Here is a 13,976-nt window from a genome sequence, read left to right on the forward strand (position 1 = left end):
AAAACAAATAACATTAGAATTTCAATGGATAACAGAAAGCAGAACAATCTGTCCAAAACCTGGGGTTTCTTTGTTTTGTTAACTGTCAACGTCAAACTTAAAATAACAATGGCAGCTCAGAACAATGACAAGAATGACAACAATGAATGGCAGATGGCAGTGTTTTCCCTTGCGATTTTTATTTTACCCTTGATTTTATAAGAATTATTTATAAAATTCCCACAACAATTCTCATATATTTTCTAACATAAAATAGGTATCTAAAAACAACTAGAACCTTTCTTGTAGGTCTGGATCAACATTTTATATAATTTATAATTGATAATTGTGTACGGTAAAAGAACAATCGGTATGGTAAGCTAAATTCTATTCTAATACGATATTGACTACAAATCAAGTTAAACTTCTTTAAAACATAGGAGCCATAAAATAAAACATAAGCATTAAAATTAAGCTATTTTTCGGATTTTATCGCGGTTTTAATATTTTAGTTTTCTCTCGACGTTTCGACGAATTTGCACCCTTCGTTGTCACGGGAGGACTGAGGTGTAGGTCATCCGCAAAGTCAAAGTTACAATATCAACCTACATTTTACAATTATACAACGTTTAATTTTTTTTTAGCTGATGGTGGTCTGATGACCGGTTTACGCAGAATGTGCTCACAGTGTCTTGAATTTGATTGAGCGGCGTTTAATAATAAAGTTTTGTACCTTAAATTCGATTCAACTCTATATTTTCCTAAATCTCTTTCGATGACGAAAAATCCCTTAACTTCTATAAGGCCATTCGCCTGAAAATGAAATAAATTCTCTTAAGTGGAAACACTGGGAGATGGCTTACATGTGACATTTATATTTTATTATCAATATTCTGAGTACAGAAATGCTGAGTTACAAAATAATGAAAACAATATTCTTGAATGTAATGCAATTTACGGCCTACATAACAACTAAAATTAATTTAAAATGCATTGGGTTTCAATAACAGCAATAATATAATAGGAATATCCTCAATATTATGTATGTCAATTGTTGATAATTTGATATGCGAAACATGGCAACACCGTATACAGCCAATCAAAATCAAAAAAAGTTGTGTAAACGATTCTTAGTATTGTTTTGATTTAGATTTATAGTTTTTATTACGTAAATAAACGGATAAACGTATACAAAATGAGTTCCTACACGTCCGTCGAACTTCCATTCACACATGTGAACTAATAAATACGTGTTTTACTGCACAAACTACGCGATGTAGTCAGATTAGTATAAGTGTTCAACAACAACAATATTTTCATTTTGAAATGCTACCAATATTATTGTACCATAATATGGACTCCAGTGCGAACGGTGCCACCAATAGTAATTTTGGACAGAATTACGATGACAATATAATATTAAATTGTGTAAGAAATAGGAAGAAAGTGACTGAATTGCCAAATTGTCCCGTTTGTAGTTGTACCATACGACAAGGCGAACTTGAAAACCACTTGTCTTTGGAATTAGATAGGTTGACTAAACTGTCTTCTGGTGGTACGAAGAGGAAGCTAAGTGTCACTAGTCCTGGTAACTTAGCTGTACCGGGGTCTAGCAGTACAGCAGATGTGGACGAACAGGAAGTCGACGTCTCTGGCTGTTTGGGCAGCGATGTTTATCAAGTAAGTTTTATCTCGAACTGGCCGGTTAAAAGAAGAGTTCGTTTTTTAAACTTTCGAATTGCATCTTATAGGGCTGCAATATTCTGGTACATAAAGTATTTATTTTTGTGAACTGCTCTTGATGGTAAGCAGAATAGGGTACTGTATCATTTCGACTGACGAGTGGTGATTACTCCTCGCCAGTTGACACAATGCTGGCGTGTTTGAACTGGATGTACGCAGGATGATCTTGGAACGCGAAATTTACGTTAGCCACTATTGTTTAACACCTTTCCTAAGTATTACTATTGCATTCTACATAACTAACACCATATATTTAATTTGGGGTAGTTACTGAGGTAGGAGGAGGCTGACAATTGATTAAAAATATTTTATTAGTAGTCTTTAGTAACACTTTAAAAAGTCATGAACTCATTGTCACATAAATTAGCATTGCTTGCAAAAACCTTAGAGCTAGCTTACTTGTCTTATTGAGGCATACATTAACACATTGGTGATAGAAATTCCTTACCAGTTCTTATTTGAACTGCAACTAGGTCAGATTGTGTCACTCTAGTATTAAGGGCTGTGGATTTTTAATAAATAAAATAAAAAATAAATAAAAAAAACTTCCCATCACATATGGAAAGAAATATTTTGGACAATAGAAAGATGGATAAAAAATCACAGTAGACCTTAGAAATGTCATAAAGTGGAAAAGTCTTGAAATGGAAAGAAGCAGGTCACCTGTTATAAGAAATAAAACCTAACTTTATATTGAATGTGTAATTTTACTCTTTACTTATTTAATGTGTAACTGTTTTCTGTTCCTTTTGAATATAATAAAATAAAATAAATGGGCAAAAAAAGGTAACTGGTTGGATCTTGAGATAATGTAATGTGGAAAAGAGATAGGCAATTCAGATGGTGGACTAATGACCTCAAAAAAATTGCTGACAATTTTGAATTAGAACAGCAAGGAAGGGTGAAAAATGGCCAATGCTGGAGAATGCTATCTGCCAAAGGACAAGTTTTAAAAAGGACTACTGTGAAATACAAATAAAAAAAAAATGTATGAAAAATTAAAGTAAAACAATTTTGCTCTCTGTTTAAGGAATATGGGTTTTTGAATTTATCATCACAAGTGTTGATTTTGGTATTGCATTGTAAAGTTAAAAAGAACTAATCACATATGTAATAAAAATTTATTTATTTTTTACCATTGGTTAAAGTTATAATAATTTTACTAAAAATACTATGAACATTTAAACGAAATTCGAACTGTGTAATCTGAAAAAAGAATTTGTCTCTCTGTACAATGATTTACAAAGAGACACACAAATTGACATCATGAATATCAATTCAGCAAAGATGTGAGCTATGTATGAAATTTGTAATTTTAGTCTTTTGTTAGATAGAATTAAGGCAGTTTTTAGTTGAACTTATTCTTAATATTCGTATTGGTTTTTAAAATTAATCTATGGCACCTGATGGCGAGTGGGGTTCACTAGAATGTCGACTGACGAGAGATGATTACCCCTCGACAGTCAATATAATTATGCCAGCCTGTTGGAACCGGTTATACACAGGCTGATCCCAGAACGCGACCGTTATGTGGGCCACTATGGAGGGTTTTAACACCTTGTGTACAGTCGCATGATTACAAAATATATCCTACCACTGGCAAAAATAAATATAACTATACAATAGCAATCAATAATTTTAATGATAGGATACATACAGAATACAATCAGAGCTATCTGATTGTATTCTGTATGTATCCTAAATAAAAGTGGGTTTTAACTACTTGTGTACGGTTGCAATACGGGGTAAATACAAAATACATCTTACCACGAGCAAAAATCCAATATAAATAATCATGATTTGGGCACAAGTTTTGAAGTGCAATCCAGTTTATAACTAAATTTAGCTTTGATTGTATTGTGTACTAGCGACCCGCCCCGGCTTCGCACGGGTGCAATGCTGATACTAAATACACTACAGAAAAACTGTGAACGTTGTATATAAAAACATAGCGGCCCGCTCTGGCTTCGCACGGGTATAACATAACAAAATAACAGTATTTCTCCACTATTTAATGGATGTTATTATACATATAAACCTTCCTCTTGAATCACTCTATCTATTAAAAAAAAAACGCATCAAAATCCGTTGCGTAGTTTTAAAGATTTAATCATACACAGGGACATAGGGACAGAGAAAGCGACTTTGTTTTATACTATGTAGTGATGTGTCTCACATAAAAAAAATAACATTTCTTCCAGAGAGTGCACACTAACCGTCTGCGGCGTCTGCGCGCACGCCGGCGCTCGACCCCGCCTCCAGCGAGCGGAGAGTGTCCCGTCTGCAACACAACAGTGCCGGTCTCCCGTCTACAACGCCACGCTCTGCGGTGCCTGAAGCGGACTGGCGCGGAGTTGGATGAAGACGTGCCCGACACCAGTTCGGAGGACGAGAGCATAGATGTCGAGGTTCGGAGATTCTTTGTTAATATCATGTATATCCACGTTCTTATAAAGCTTTAGACCGATGGGTACAATCTAACCCCCTTATTCAGACGCTATTTATCTAAGGACGGAGCATTGCTGTGATAACAAGTCTGTTTCTCAGTGCTGACTGACTGTTTTAGAAAGAACACACACAGTGCACAGTGCATTTTAAATTTTCTCATTTTCCACGTAATTTTTTGAATTATTTCTTTCATAAGAACCTTCTCCTGACAATAACAAACACGACAAAAGAAAATAATGTCGTTCCAAGGGAAATAGGGATTCATTTTTATATGTATAGATAGATTCTGTAATGTTTGTTGTAAATAAATTTTAAATATTAACTGTGCAAAGTGCTGTTGGTTTACCAATTAAAAAAAAAAGACTGGAGTGGGTTTCATTGTTTATCCGATATTATTGTTTAGAACGACGAGCCGCAAGCAGGCAGCTTCGGCGCGGAGTACCAGTGGTGTGGCGAGTGGCGCGTGCGGGCCACGGCGCTGCAGGACGCCGACGCGCGCTCCGCCACCTGCGTGCGGAGGGCCTCCAACGATCAGGCGCTGGTGAGACATCTTATTACTCGGTCTTTAGATTTTAACCCATATAGCATCGGAATGTTTGCCGGCAAACATGACAGCTACATGACATTACGTGTAGATGATTGCCGCCCGACAATCCGAAAATTAGTTTCATTTTTTTTAATCGGTTTAGTTCATCGATATGTATGCACTACGTACTAGATTTGTGGCTGTGTACGGAGTGGCGCTTATGATATAAAAACTCGAGTCTAAGTGTAAACTTAGATGTGAATAAAAAATAATAGTCCAATAATTAAAATTATTTGTTATTCAAGTGAATAAATAAGTTATAACAGTGACAATTTGGTTGCTATTTTAGTTCATATTTTGAACAAATAGTTTAATATGGACATTCGTGTCTATAGAACATACGTCAATGGTTTAGTACTTTAGTTTAGCTCGTTCAAACTCTTCAGCTTTATATATTAGTACTAGTTGACCCGACAGACGTTGTCCCGTCTTAACTATGAATTTGCAGCGCGCATTCTGTCGATCGCTGACAGTTATGTAAAATTAATGTCGTTAAGTTTTCTTAAATTTTCTAATTTTCCGCACAATTTTTTGAATTGTTTCTTTCATAAGAAACTTCTCGTGACAATAACAAAAAAAAAAATAGTGAAATCGGTCCAGCCATTCACGCGTGATGGCGTGACCAAGGGAAATAGGGATTCATTTTTATATATTAGTATAGATGATAATAATTTGCAGGTGGTGGACGGTGATGAAGATACGGAGCTCTACGGACCGCCGCAGTATTCACCATCAAGGATAGCACCTGATGTAAGTACACTGCTTTATACTAATTCTATTTCTGCCGCCAAGCAGCAGTGTTTAGTCACTGTTGTGTTCCGTTTTGAACATTGTAGCCAGTGTAACTACTGGACATAGTAAAACTTAACGTCTCATGTCTTAGGATGGCGAGCGCAGTGGAATACCTTGAAGTGGCAATAATTATTATTATTATTGCCACTTCAAGCAGTTTACCGCCTTGATGACGTCATGTCATGGACGCACTCGTTTCGCATATTTCTAAAACAGATAAAAAAAGTCAAAACTTTGAATTGAATTTATAATTTTATGAACTGAAACTACTATTTTCCGATTGATTTTTGATTAAACTGTATTATTTATGTATTTTTGGATGTTTTCTCACATACACATACCCTATGGTGTCGACTGAGGGGTAATCGTCTCTCGTCAGTCGACGTCCTATTGGATCCCACTTATCATAAGGTGCAGTGGAGGCATGTTGCATATATATAAAATACAACTAAACTTTTTCTTTTTTATTGTTTTGAATGACGAGACGAGCCTGTTCGCTCTATGGTAAGCGATACGACTGAACAGTAGAAACACTAACACCTTGAATTACAAAGTGTTTGGTATTCAACTGCGCTCATCCTGAAACATGAGATGTTAAGTCTCACTATGTCCAATAGGTACAATGGAAAACGTTTGTATTTATAATATTATTAAGATTGCTAATTCAGAAATTGTGTTACAGTCAGAAATAACTCCGTCGGATAACACGGAAGCGGCTCAAGACGCATCTGACGTTGAGTTGGAAGAGAAGCCGAACGCCGTGGCCGAAGTGCCGAGACCCAATGGATTAGTAGTGGCCAGCGCGGAGGTATGTGTTCAGATTATCCTATTATTACAAATGCGTAAGATTGTGAGGATGAATGTATGTATAGTCTGTTCAGAAAGAAAACCATCTTGGAATTTGAAGTTGCTACTGTCTTTAATTACCTTTTTTGTTTAGTTTCAGCATGTTTCTAAACAAAAATCCCTAAAAACAACACGCAAGATCATTTATAACAAAGCAATATGACATGACCAATGAGTTTAACATTTACCAAATGGCAGGGAAGTGTTGTTATGTAAAATTCGAAAATTAGTTCATTTTTCGGCCCAGACTATATGTATGTTTGTTCCTCTTTCACGAAAAAACTACTGAACGGATTTGGATAGAATTTTACAGTAATATTGGTTATACATCAGAATAACACATAGGCTACAATTTATAATGATTTTGTGTATATTGGTCATAATATAATGATACATATCAAGTCAGTCGGATAAAAAATATCCCGGAAAACTACTACACGCGGGTGAAGCCGCGAGCAAAAGCTAGTAATATATATACAAAAGATGCAATGAACAATTGATGACAAAAAAATAAGACCGGAGTTTCGTTCTGCCTTTCTTCTTCGGGTAGTCATTGCTTAGATAGCTAGGAAAGGTAGGTTAGCTAGGTTAGGGCTCATGTCCTCGCCGGTGAGGATCGCGACGCGTTATCCTTTTATTTCACCTACCTGCCAACTCGAGTTGGTTAATTTGTAATACCATACTTAAGATGTCTGACATTATATAAGTGATCTTAAATGTTATTTATAAATAACTAGCGACCCGCCCCGGCTTCGCGCGGGTATAACATAACAAAATAACAGTATTTCTCCACTATTTAATGGATGTTATTATACATATATAAACCTTCCTCTTGAATCACTCTATCTATTAAAAAAAAACCGCATCAAAATCCGTTGCGTAGTTTTAAAGATTTAAGCATACATAGGCATACACAGAGAAAGCGACTTTGCTTTATACTATGTAGTGATAATTATTCTTATACATTGTTTTGACGTATCATAAGTGCAACTTTGTTCACCTATGTGATAAATAAAGTATTTTATTTTTATAGTAAGCAAATAATTGTATTGACAGTAATTAAACTATATAGTTAGTTATAGACCGAATATTAGGAACAAATTTTTGCTTAAAAAGTTATTACCGGTTGTTGTGTTCGTGGCCAGAATTCGTCACTAAAAAGTAAATTGTTATAAAAGAATATTATATGAAAATGTACATATTATAATTTCATTTACAATTAATACATAATACCGGTGGTAATAAGTCATTGTCTTTTGAAATGTCCAACAAGATGCCAGCGTATTAATAAAAAAAAATAATATATTTATAGAACATTTCTACAGTCTACTTTAATGATGTGTTATTCCAATTGCTTTTTGTTGTTGGTGTCTTTGTTCGGTTAACTTCGGGACGAAAGTTATTTAAACTCATCTCATCATTTTAAACTCCCACCTACTCGACATTGGCAAAATCACCGATAAAACGGTGGAGCCATTTTTTTTTAAAGAAGAAGATATTTACAGAACATATACTAATATTCGCATTAAAAACGTGCAAATGATATGGAAAAATTTGAAATATTTTACATTGGTGTTTTGCTATTTCACAGTAGATTAAGTAACCATTGCATAAGCCCAAAATGTTTGTATAACAATCTTCCCAATGTCCGCTCTATATAATCATAGACCTCTTTGCTTATTGATAATGGAGCTTCGTCTGTACCAAACACATCACTCTCAGGAATAAAGTTTTATAAACCTTTTCAGACAAGAATACAAGCGTTGAAAGCCATGATAAAAGAGTTAGAACGGAAGCAAAACGGAGCTGCAGAAGTAAGTTTATTATATTTTTTCTGTAGTTTGTAAAAGCGGTGATAGCCTAGTTGGGTATGGAACGGACTGCCGAGACTAACGTCTGCAGGTTCAAAACCCAACACACCTCTGACTTTTCCAAAGTTATGTTTCATTAAGTATTATCGCTTGCTTTAACGGTGAAGGAAAACATCGTCAGGAAACCTGCATACTTGAGAAGTTTTCTATAGGAGTTTTGAGGATGTGTGAAGTCTACTAATCTGCACAAGGCCAGCATACTGGAATAACGCCTAATTCCTCTCAGTACTAGAGAAGGCCCGTGTCTAGCAGTGGGACAGTATATAATACAGGGCTGATATTATTATAATTTATTTGATAAACATAAAGATCAAAATTGAATCAGATACCCTATTAATGTTCGCTATGGTGCAGTCGAGAAGCGGCGATAGCCTAGTTGGGTGTGGAACGGACTGCCGAGACGAATGTCCGCAGGTTCAAATCCCAAGGGCACACACCTCTGACTTTTCTAAAAAATCATGTGTGTATTCTTTGTGAATTTATCGTTCGCTTTAACGGTGAAGGAAAACATCGTGAGGAAACCTGCACATCTGAGAAGTTCTCTACAGGAATTTCGTAGGTGTGTGAAGTCTACCAATCCGCACTACAGCGTGGTGGACTAAGGCCTAATCCCTCTCAGTAGTAGAGGAGGCCCGTGCTCAGCAGTGGGCAAGTATATAACACAGGGCTGATATTATTATTATTATTATATATGGTGCAGTCATGGCTGTGGTAGGTTGTTGACCGCTCAGTATTATGTGATACGTATACAACATAACAATGATTTCATTGTTTCTATACGAGCACAAATAGTGACCCAGCTGTACCTGATGGTAAGTGAGGTCTTAATGTCGACTGACGGGAGATGATTACCCCCCAGTCGACACAATAGGGTGCCGGACTCATTTTAGTTCTTTACTATTATCAAATATTTACATAATATAAATTATAACACGGAAGGAATTATTAAAATCCGGTAAAAAATCAACAAGTTATAAGTCGTTGAATTTCGGTGGAATGGGTAATTTACAAGAAACAGAAAAGAGACGAAATACCCACATGTGACGTCATCGGGAATTACGACGCGTGGTAAAGAAAGAGATGAAGCGATATCCCCACATCGCGCCCACTTCTTTACATTACAATATTTTAAAAATGAATTGCTCGCTCATTTTTTAACCAATTTTTATGCAGTTTTCGCAGCTGTGCTTCTTTTTCGTATTATTAAACATTACATATAGAATAATGTACAAAATTAAGCATAGGCCGGTCCCCTATTATGTTGGAGCCGGATATACACAGGCTGATCCCGAAACACTTACGTGGGCCACTATGGCGGGTTTGAACACCTTGTGTACGGTTGCTATCCGGGCAGAGAAAATATATCTTACTACGAGCAAGCATTTATTCCCTTTCTTTTAATTTTATCCGTGGTGCTTTATACCTAGGTTATCTAGTTGTAAACGTCCCTATCCTTGAGGTTAAAACGCATCCTTAGTTCATATTTTGTCACCCGCATTGCTGTGGAGGGAAGTGGACAACTATTCCAACTCGTTATCTTTCTATTTGATTAACGTTGCGGGATAATGAGAAGTGTTCCCTGAGACTCGGCGAGCTTCACCGCTCGTTGTCATGCGTGCCACTGCTGATCCTTACAGGAGTTGTAGCGGTGTGAGGACGGGAAAGTTTCTACCATCAACTATCCTATTTATATGGATTTATTGTTTCAGGCCAAATGTTTGATATGCCTCGGGCAATATACATCTCCAGCTGTTTCCATACAATGTTGGCATGTTTACTGCGAGGTAAGATTTTATACCGACACTGGAAAAACAATCATATCTCAGCGACATTCAGTTTAGTTTAGAAGCTATTAAATTATGTCATGATGCTATATATTTTATGCAGTTATTAAGTACATTTGGATAGCTATGGAATACCAAACAATACTTAGTAATTCAAGGTGTTGGTGTTTCTACTGTTTATCGATCGTATCGCTTACCATCAGGCGAACGGCAAGCTCGTCTCGTCATTCAAAGCAATAAAAAAAAATATATATTTTGATTTCAATAAGATAATTATTCATGATAATTAAACTATTTATTTTATGAAACTTAAATCGAATTATATACAAATTGTACAACTACATAACCGCAATGTGTATGTGCTTTGCATTACTTTATTATTGCAGGTATGCTGGCTGCAATCGTTAAAATCCAAGAAAATATGTCCACAATGCAACGCCATAACCACTGCGCAACATCTGCGAAGGATATACATGTAAATTGTCATAGATATAAAATGGCCAAAAGTGATCCATGGTTGGGTCATTTTTGACCCAGATGCCAAAATATATCAAAAAGTTTTGACGAATGAAATTGGTGACTACGGCTGCTACCGACATAGAATGATCTTATATAAGTCGTGGTTGGGTCAATTTTGAACCAGGAACAAAAAGGCCGATTGGCAAATAGATAATTGTGACCTGCAAGATGAACCGTCATAATACATGTGTGAATGATTGCTCAAAATAGAAGTGGTGAACTGTTTGACCTATACCGAAATATGGAGGCTTTGAGCTGTGCATTGTGTAAATAAGGGCTCGTCCATTAATTACGTGAGGTTCGAAAGGGTGGAAGGGGTTCGGAAATAAAATCACGAAATATAAAGGGAGGAGGGTTTTAATGAGGTATCACGTGTATTTATATTTCATTCGCGATTTCCCCGCGCTTTGGGCAACCTAAAACAACCTGCAACAGGTTAATGTTTTTCTTAAATTTAATAAGCAGTTCCCGTAATGTAGAATTTAAGTAGTTGTTTTTTCTTGATAATTTTTATTGTTTCGTTTTGTTTTATTTTGTCTATTTGTTTTTTTCACTCAAGCGTCTTGGTGCATTTCCACTGTAAGCTTTTGTAATACTTAATTGATAAATAAATAAATGTCAGGACATTTTTATCTTGATGCTTAGTTTTCCAAAATTTAATCAGATTATACCTGTATTTAAAGATTATTTTAAAAATTTTAAAATACTTTGTACCAAAAAATACACCTGATATTTGCTAGGGGTAGGAGTAAAAACTTCATCGCACGTCACCAGGGGGGAGGAGGTTAAAAAGTCACTAAAACATCACGTGATTAATGGACGGACCCTAAGACATTGTAATAAATATTGCGCAAATGAAATAACATTCAATTAAAAATGGTTATTCAAAGGCGCTCAAAATCATAATAATGTTGTGAAAAATGTTATACAGGCATTTTGACGTTGAGTTAACAAATGAAACCAATACTCGTATTTACTTCTGCTAACATCGTGTCTAAAATCATTTATTAATAACGAATATTATCATAAAGAATCAGTTTTTTACTTTTATTTTTTGTTGTTTAGAACGAATATGGTGTAAGTGTATTTCTGACTGAAAGTATGATGTCGCTGCAACGAATTTTCCTATAGTAGTAGTGGCATTAGGGCGCGTAAAATTAATATTACTTTTTATTATTTTGTTGGAACCTTACTATTTTATTTTAAAGCTACAGTTTGAGTAACTTAAATTCTTATTTCTAAGAAGATAAGTATGTAGTTTCATTTAGTAACGCAGTATCAAAATGACTGTATAATTATTTATAATAAGTTTTGAATGTATTTAATTCAATTGTTTAATCATAAGATGACATAACAACACGAGATTTTGGACAGTTTCCTTATTGGCAGTAAGTCACTTTAACTCGGTCATACTCAACCTTTCTAACATAGGCCCATCATAGCCATCTTAATAGCTCGGGCTACAATGTGAATTCTTTAACATACTTTTTGGTTATACCCGTGCGAATCCAGAGCGGGCCGCTATGTTTTTATATACAACGTTCACAGTTTTTCTGTAGTGTATTTAGTATCAGCATTGCACCCGTGCGAAGCCGGGGCGGGTCGCTAGTATAAATTTATAACACAGAAGGAATTATTAAAATCCAGTAAAAGATCAACAAGTTATAAGTCTTTCAATGTCGATAGAAGGGGTAAATAACAAGAAACAGAAAAGAGACGACATATCCACATGTGACGTCATCGGGAATTACGACGCGTGCAAAAGAAAGAGATGAAGCGATATCCCTACAACGCGCCCACTTCTGCACATTACAATATTTGAAATATGAATTACTAGCCCATTTTTTTACCAATTTTTATGCAGTTTTCACAGGAGTGACTTTTTTTCGTATTATTGACTATTACATATAGAATAATGAACAAAATCATAGGCCGGTTCCCTATTGAAGACGTCACTTCTGGACACGAGGCGCTGCGTCGGCGCACGTTGTGCTGTATCGGCGTTCCTGTCGGTTGCTAACACGCAACAGTTGCTGTTAGGCCGCTACAGGAACCCTTATGGGTTACCAATATGTAACAAGTATTTTTTTTAATTATCGCTAACTTAACCCTATGTGCAACGGCATATCAACTAAAACCCCGTGGTGGCTCTCTTCGGCGTATTAGGGACGGCTGCTGGCTTCCTCTGACAGAAGTGTTTAAGTCTTCGTCCGCAGCCGCCTGGTGTGGCCCATCTATGAGCTCACGCACACCGAAGGCCCTGTGAGCTTCAACGACAGCGCTAGACTTCCAGGTTGAGTATAGCTGGGTATTCTGTTACTCCTGCCTGAGACAACTGTAATTATGGACAGTGGCGGATTTGCCATAAGGCCCAGTAAGGCCCGGGCCTAGGGCGGTAAATCGGGCCAAAAAAAACTTATGATTACAAGAAATAACTCAAATGCAAAGTATCTTAATGTATTAAAGGCTCGCGTGCCTTATGATTATAATCTTCCTAAATCATTATTTTGGGTGCAGAGGAAGAGGCGGCAGATGGCCTCAGGCCTAGAGCGGTTAGGACTGCAAATCCGCCACTGATTATGGCTTATCAGCTGTTAGTGTCACAGCTTATGAAGAACTGGCTGTTGGGAAGAATTTCTATTTAATACGGTAACTGTAGGTTGTAAGTGTAAAAAGGTGTATTAAAAATGAAAACACTTTTGTAATGAGTAAGTGATTTAACTGTCCATTCCAGAGGCTATTTGATGGTTTGTTTGTCATGTTTAGTGTGTGTAAAAGGAAAATTTCTAGAGGATTTCTTATGCCCGGGCTTTAAAAAATAATGAGATAAATAAAAAAAATATATAAGATGGAGCAATTATTGCTAGAAATAACCTTCAGGGGATTATTGTACTGTTCAGATGCAGACGAGAGGTAAAAACTCGCATGTGAATATTTCATACAAGAATCGCTCGAGCAACTTTCTTACCCACTAAGACTGTTTACGTGATGATTTTTTTTCTGTAAACTTCCACATTTTTATATTGTATTCATCATCATAATCAGACGTAGGATGTCCACTGCTAAACATTTCATATTGTATTATAGTTTTTTTTTATATTCAATAATTTCAAGCCTGTATTTGCTATTAATTGTAAACACGAGCGAGTACTGCCTTACCATAGCTATTGCTTGCAAAAATGTTGTGTGATTATTGCTAGAAATGATTGCCCCCTAAATGAAGGTTTAATGTTAATCCCGTATAATAATGCGATATTAATGATGTCATAGCTTACTGTGGTTCCCTTTTTATAAAACCTTTTATTGTTTTGAATAAACTGCCAAAGCTACTTTAGTGGTAAAATGATCTCCGTCATATTAACCTCTGGAATGGACTACAATCTATGAACCTTTTATGTAATGGAGAAT

At 36.0% G+C, this 13,976-nt stretch overlaps 1 protein-coding gene across 1 annotated transcript; it reads left to right on the top strand.

The window, feature by feature from the left end:
• Positions 1–1,062: 1,062 nt before the first annotated feature.
• Positions 1,063–11,223, top strand: LOC115452984 (E3 ubiquitin-protein ligase Rnf220). Its single transcript, XM_037446740.1, has 8 exons — positions 1,063–1,659; positions 3,924–4,130; positions 4,574–4,711; positions 5,435–5,506; positions 6,231–6,356; positions 8,143–8,208; positions 9,975–10,049; positions 10,436–11,223. The coding sequence occupies exons 1-8, from the start codon at positions 1,306–1,308 to the stop codon at positions 10,526–10,528; spliced, it is 1,131 nt and encodes a 376-aa protein (XP_037302637.1). The 5' UTR covers positions 1,063–1,305; the 3' UTR covers positions 10,529–11,223.
• Positions 11,224–13,976: the final 2,753 nt, after the last annotated feature.

This window comes from Manduca sexta, chromosome 1 (assembly GCF_014839805.1).
Source record: "Manduca sexta isolate Smith_Timp_Sample1 chromosome 1, JHU_Msex_v1.0, whole genome shotgun sequence".
NCBI classification, from domain to species: Eukaryota; Metazoa; Arthropoda; class Insecta; order Lepidoptera; family Sphingidae; genus Manduca; species Manduca sexta.

What these genes read in the sequence shown, in the direction of transcription:
- LOC115452984 (XM_037446740.1), top strand. Translation starts at nt 1,306, where the DNA reads ATGCTACCAATATTATTGTACCATAATATGGACTCCAGTGCGAACGGT. An exon ending in AGCAAAACGGAGCTGCAGAA is followed by an intron (nt 8,209 to 9,974) that starts GTAAGTTTATTA and finishes TTATTGTTTCAG; the next exon opens with GCCAAATGTTTGATATGCCT. An exon ending in GTTGGCATGTTTACTGCGAG is followed by an intron (nt 10,050 to 10,435) that starts GTAAGATTTTAT and finishes TTATTATTGCAG; the next exon opens with GTATGCTGGCTGCAATCGTT.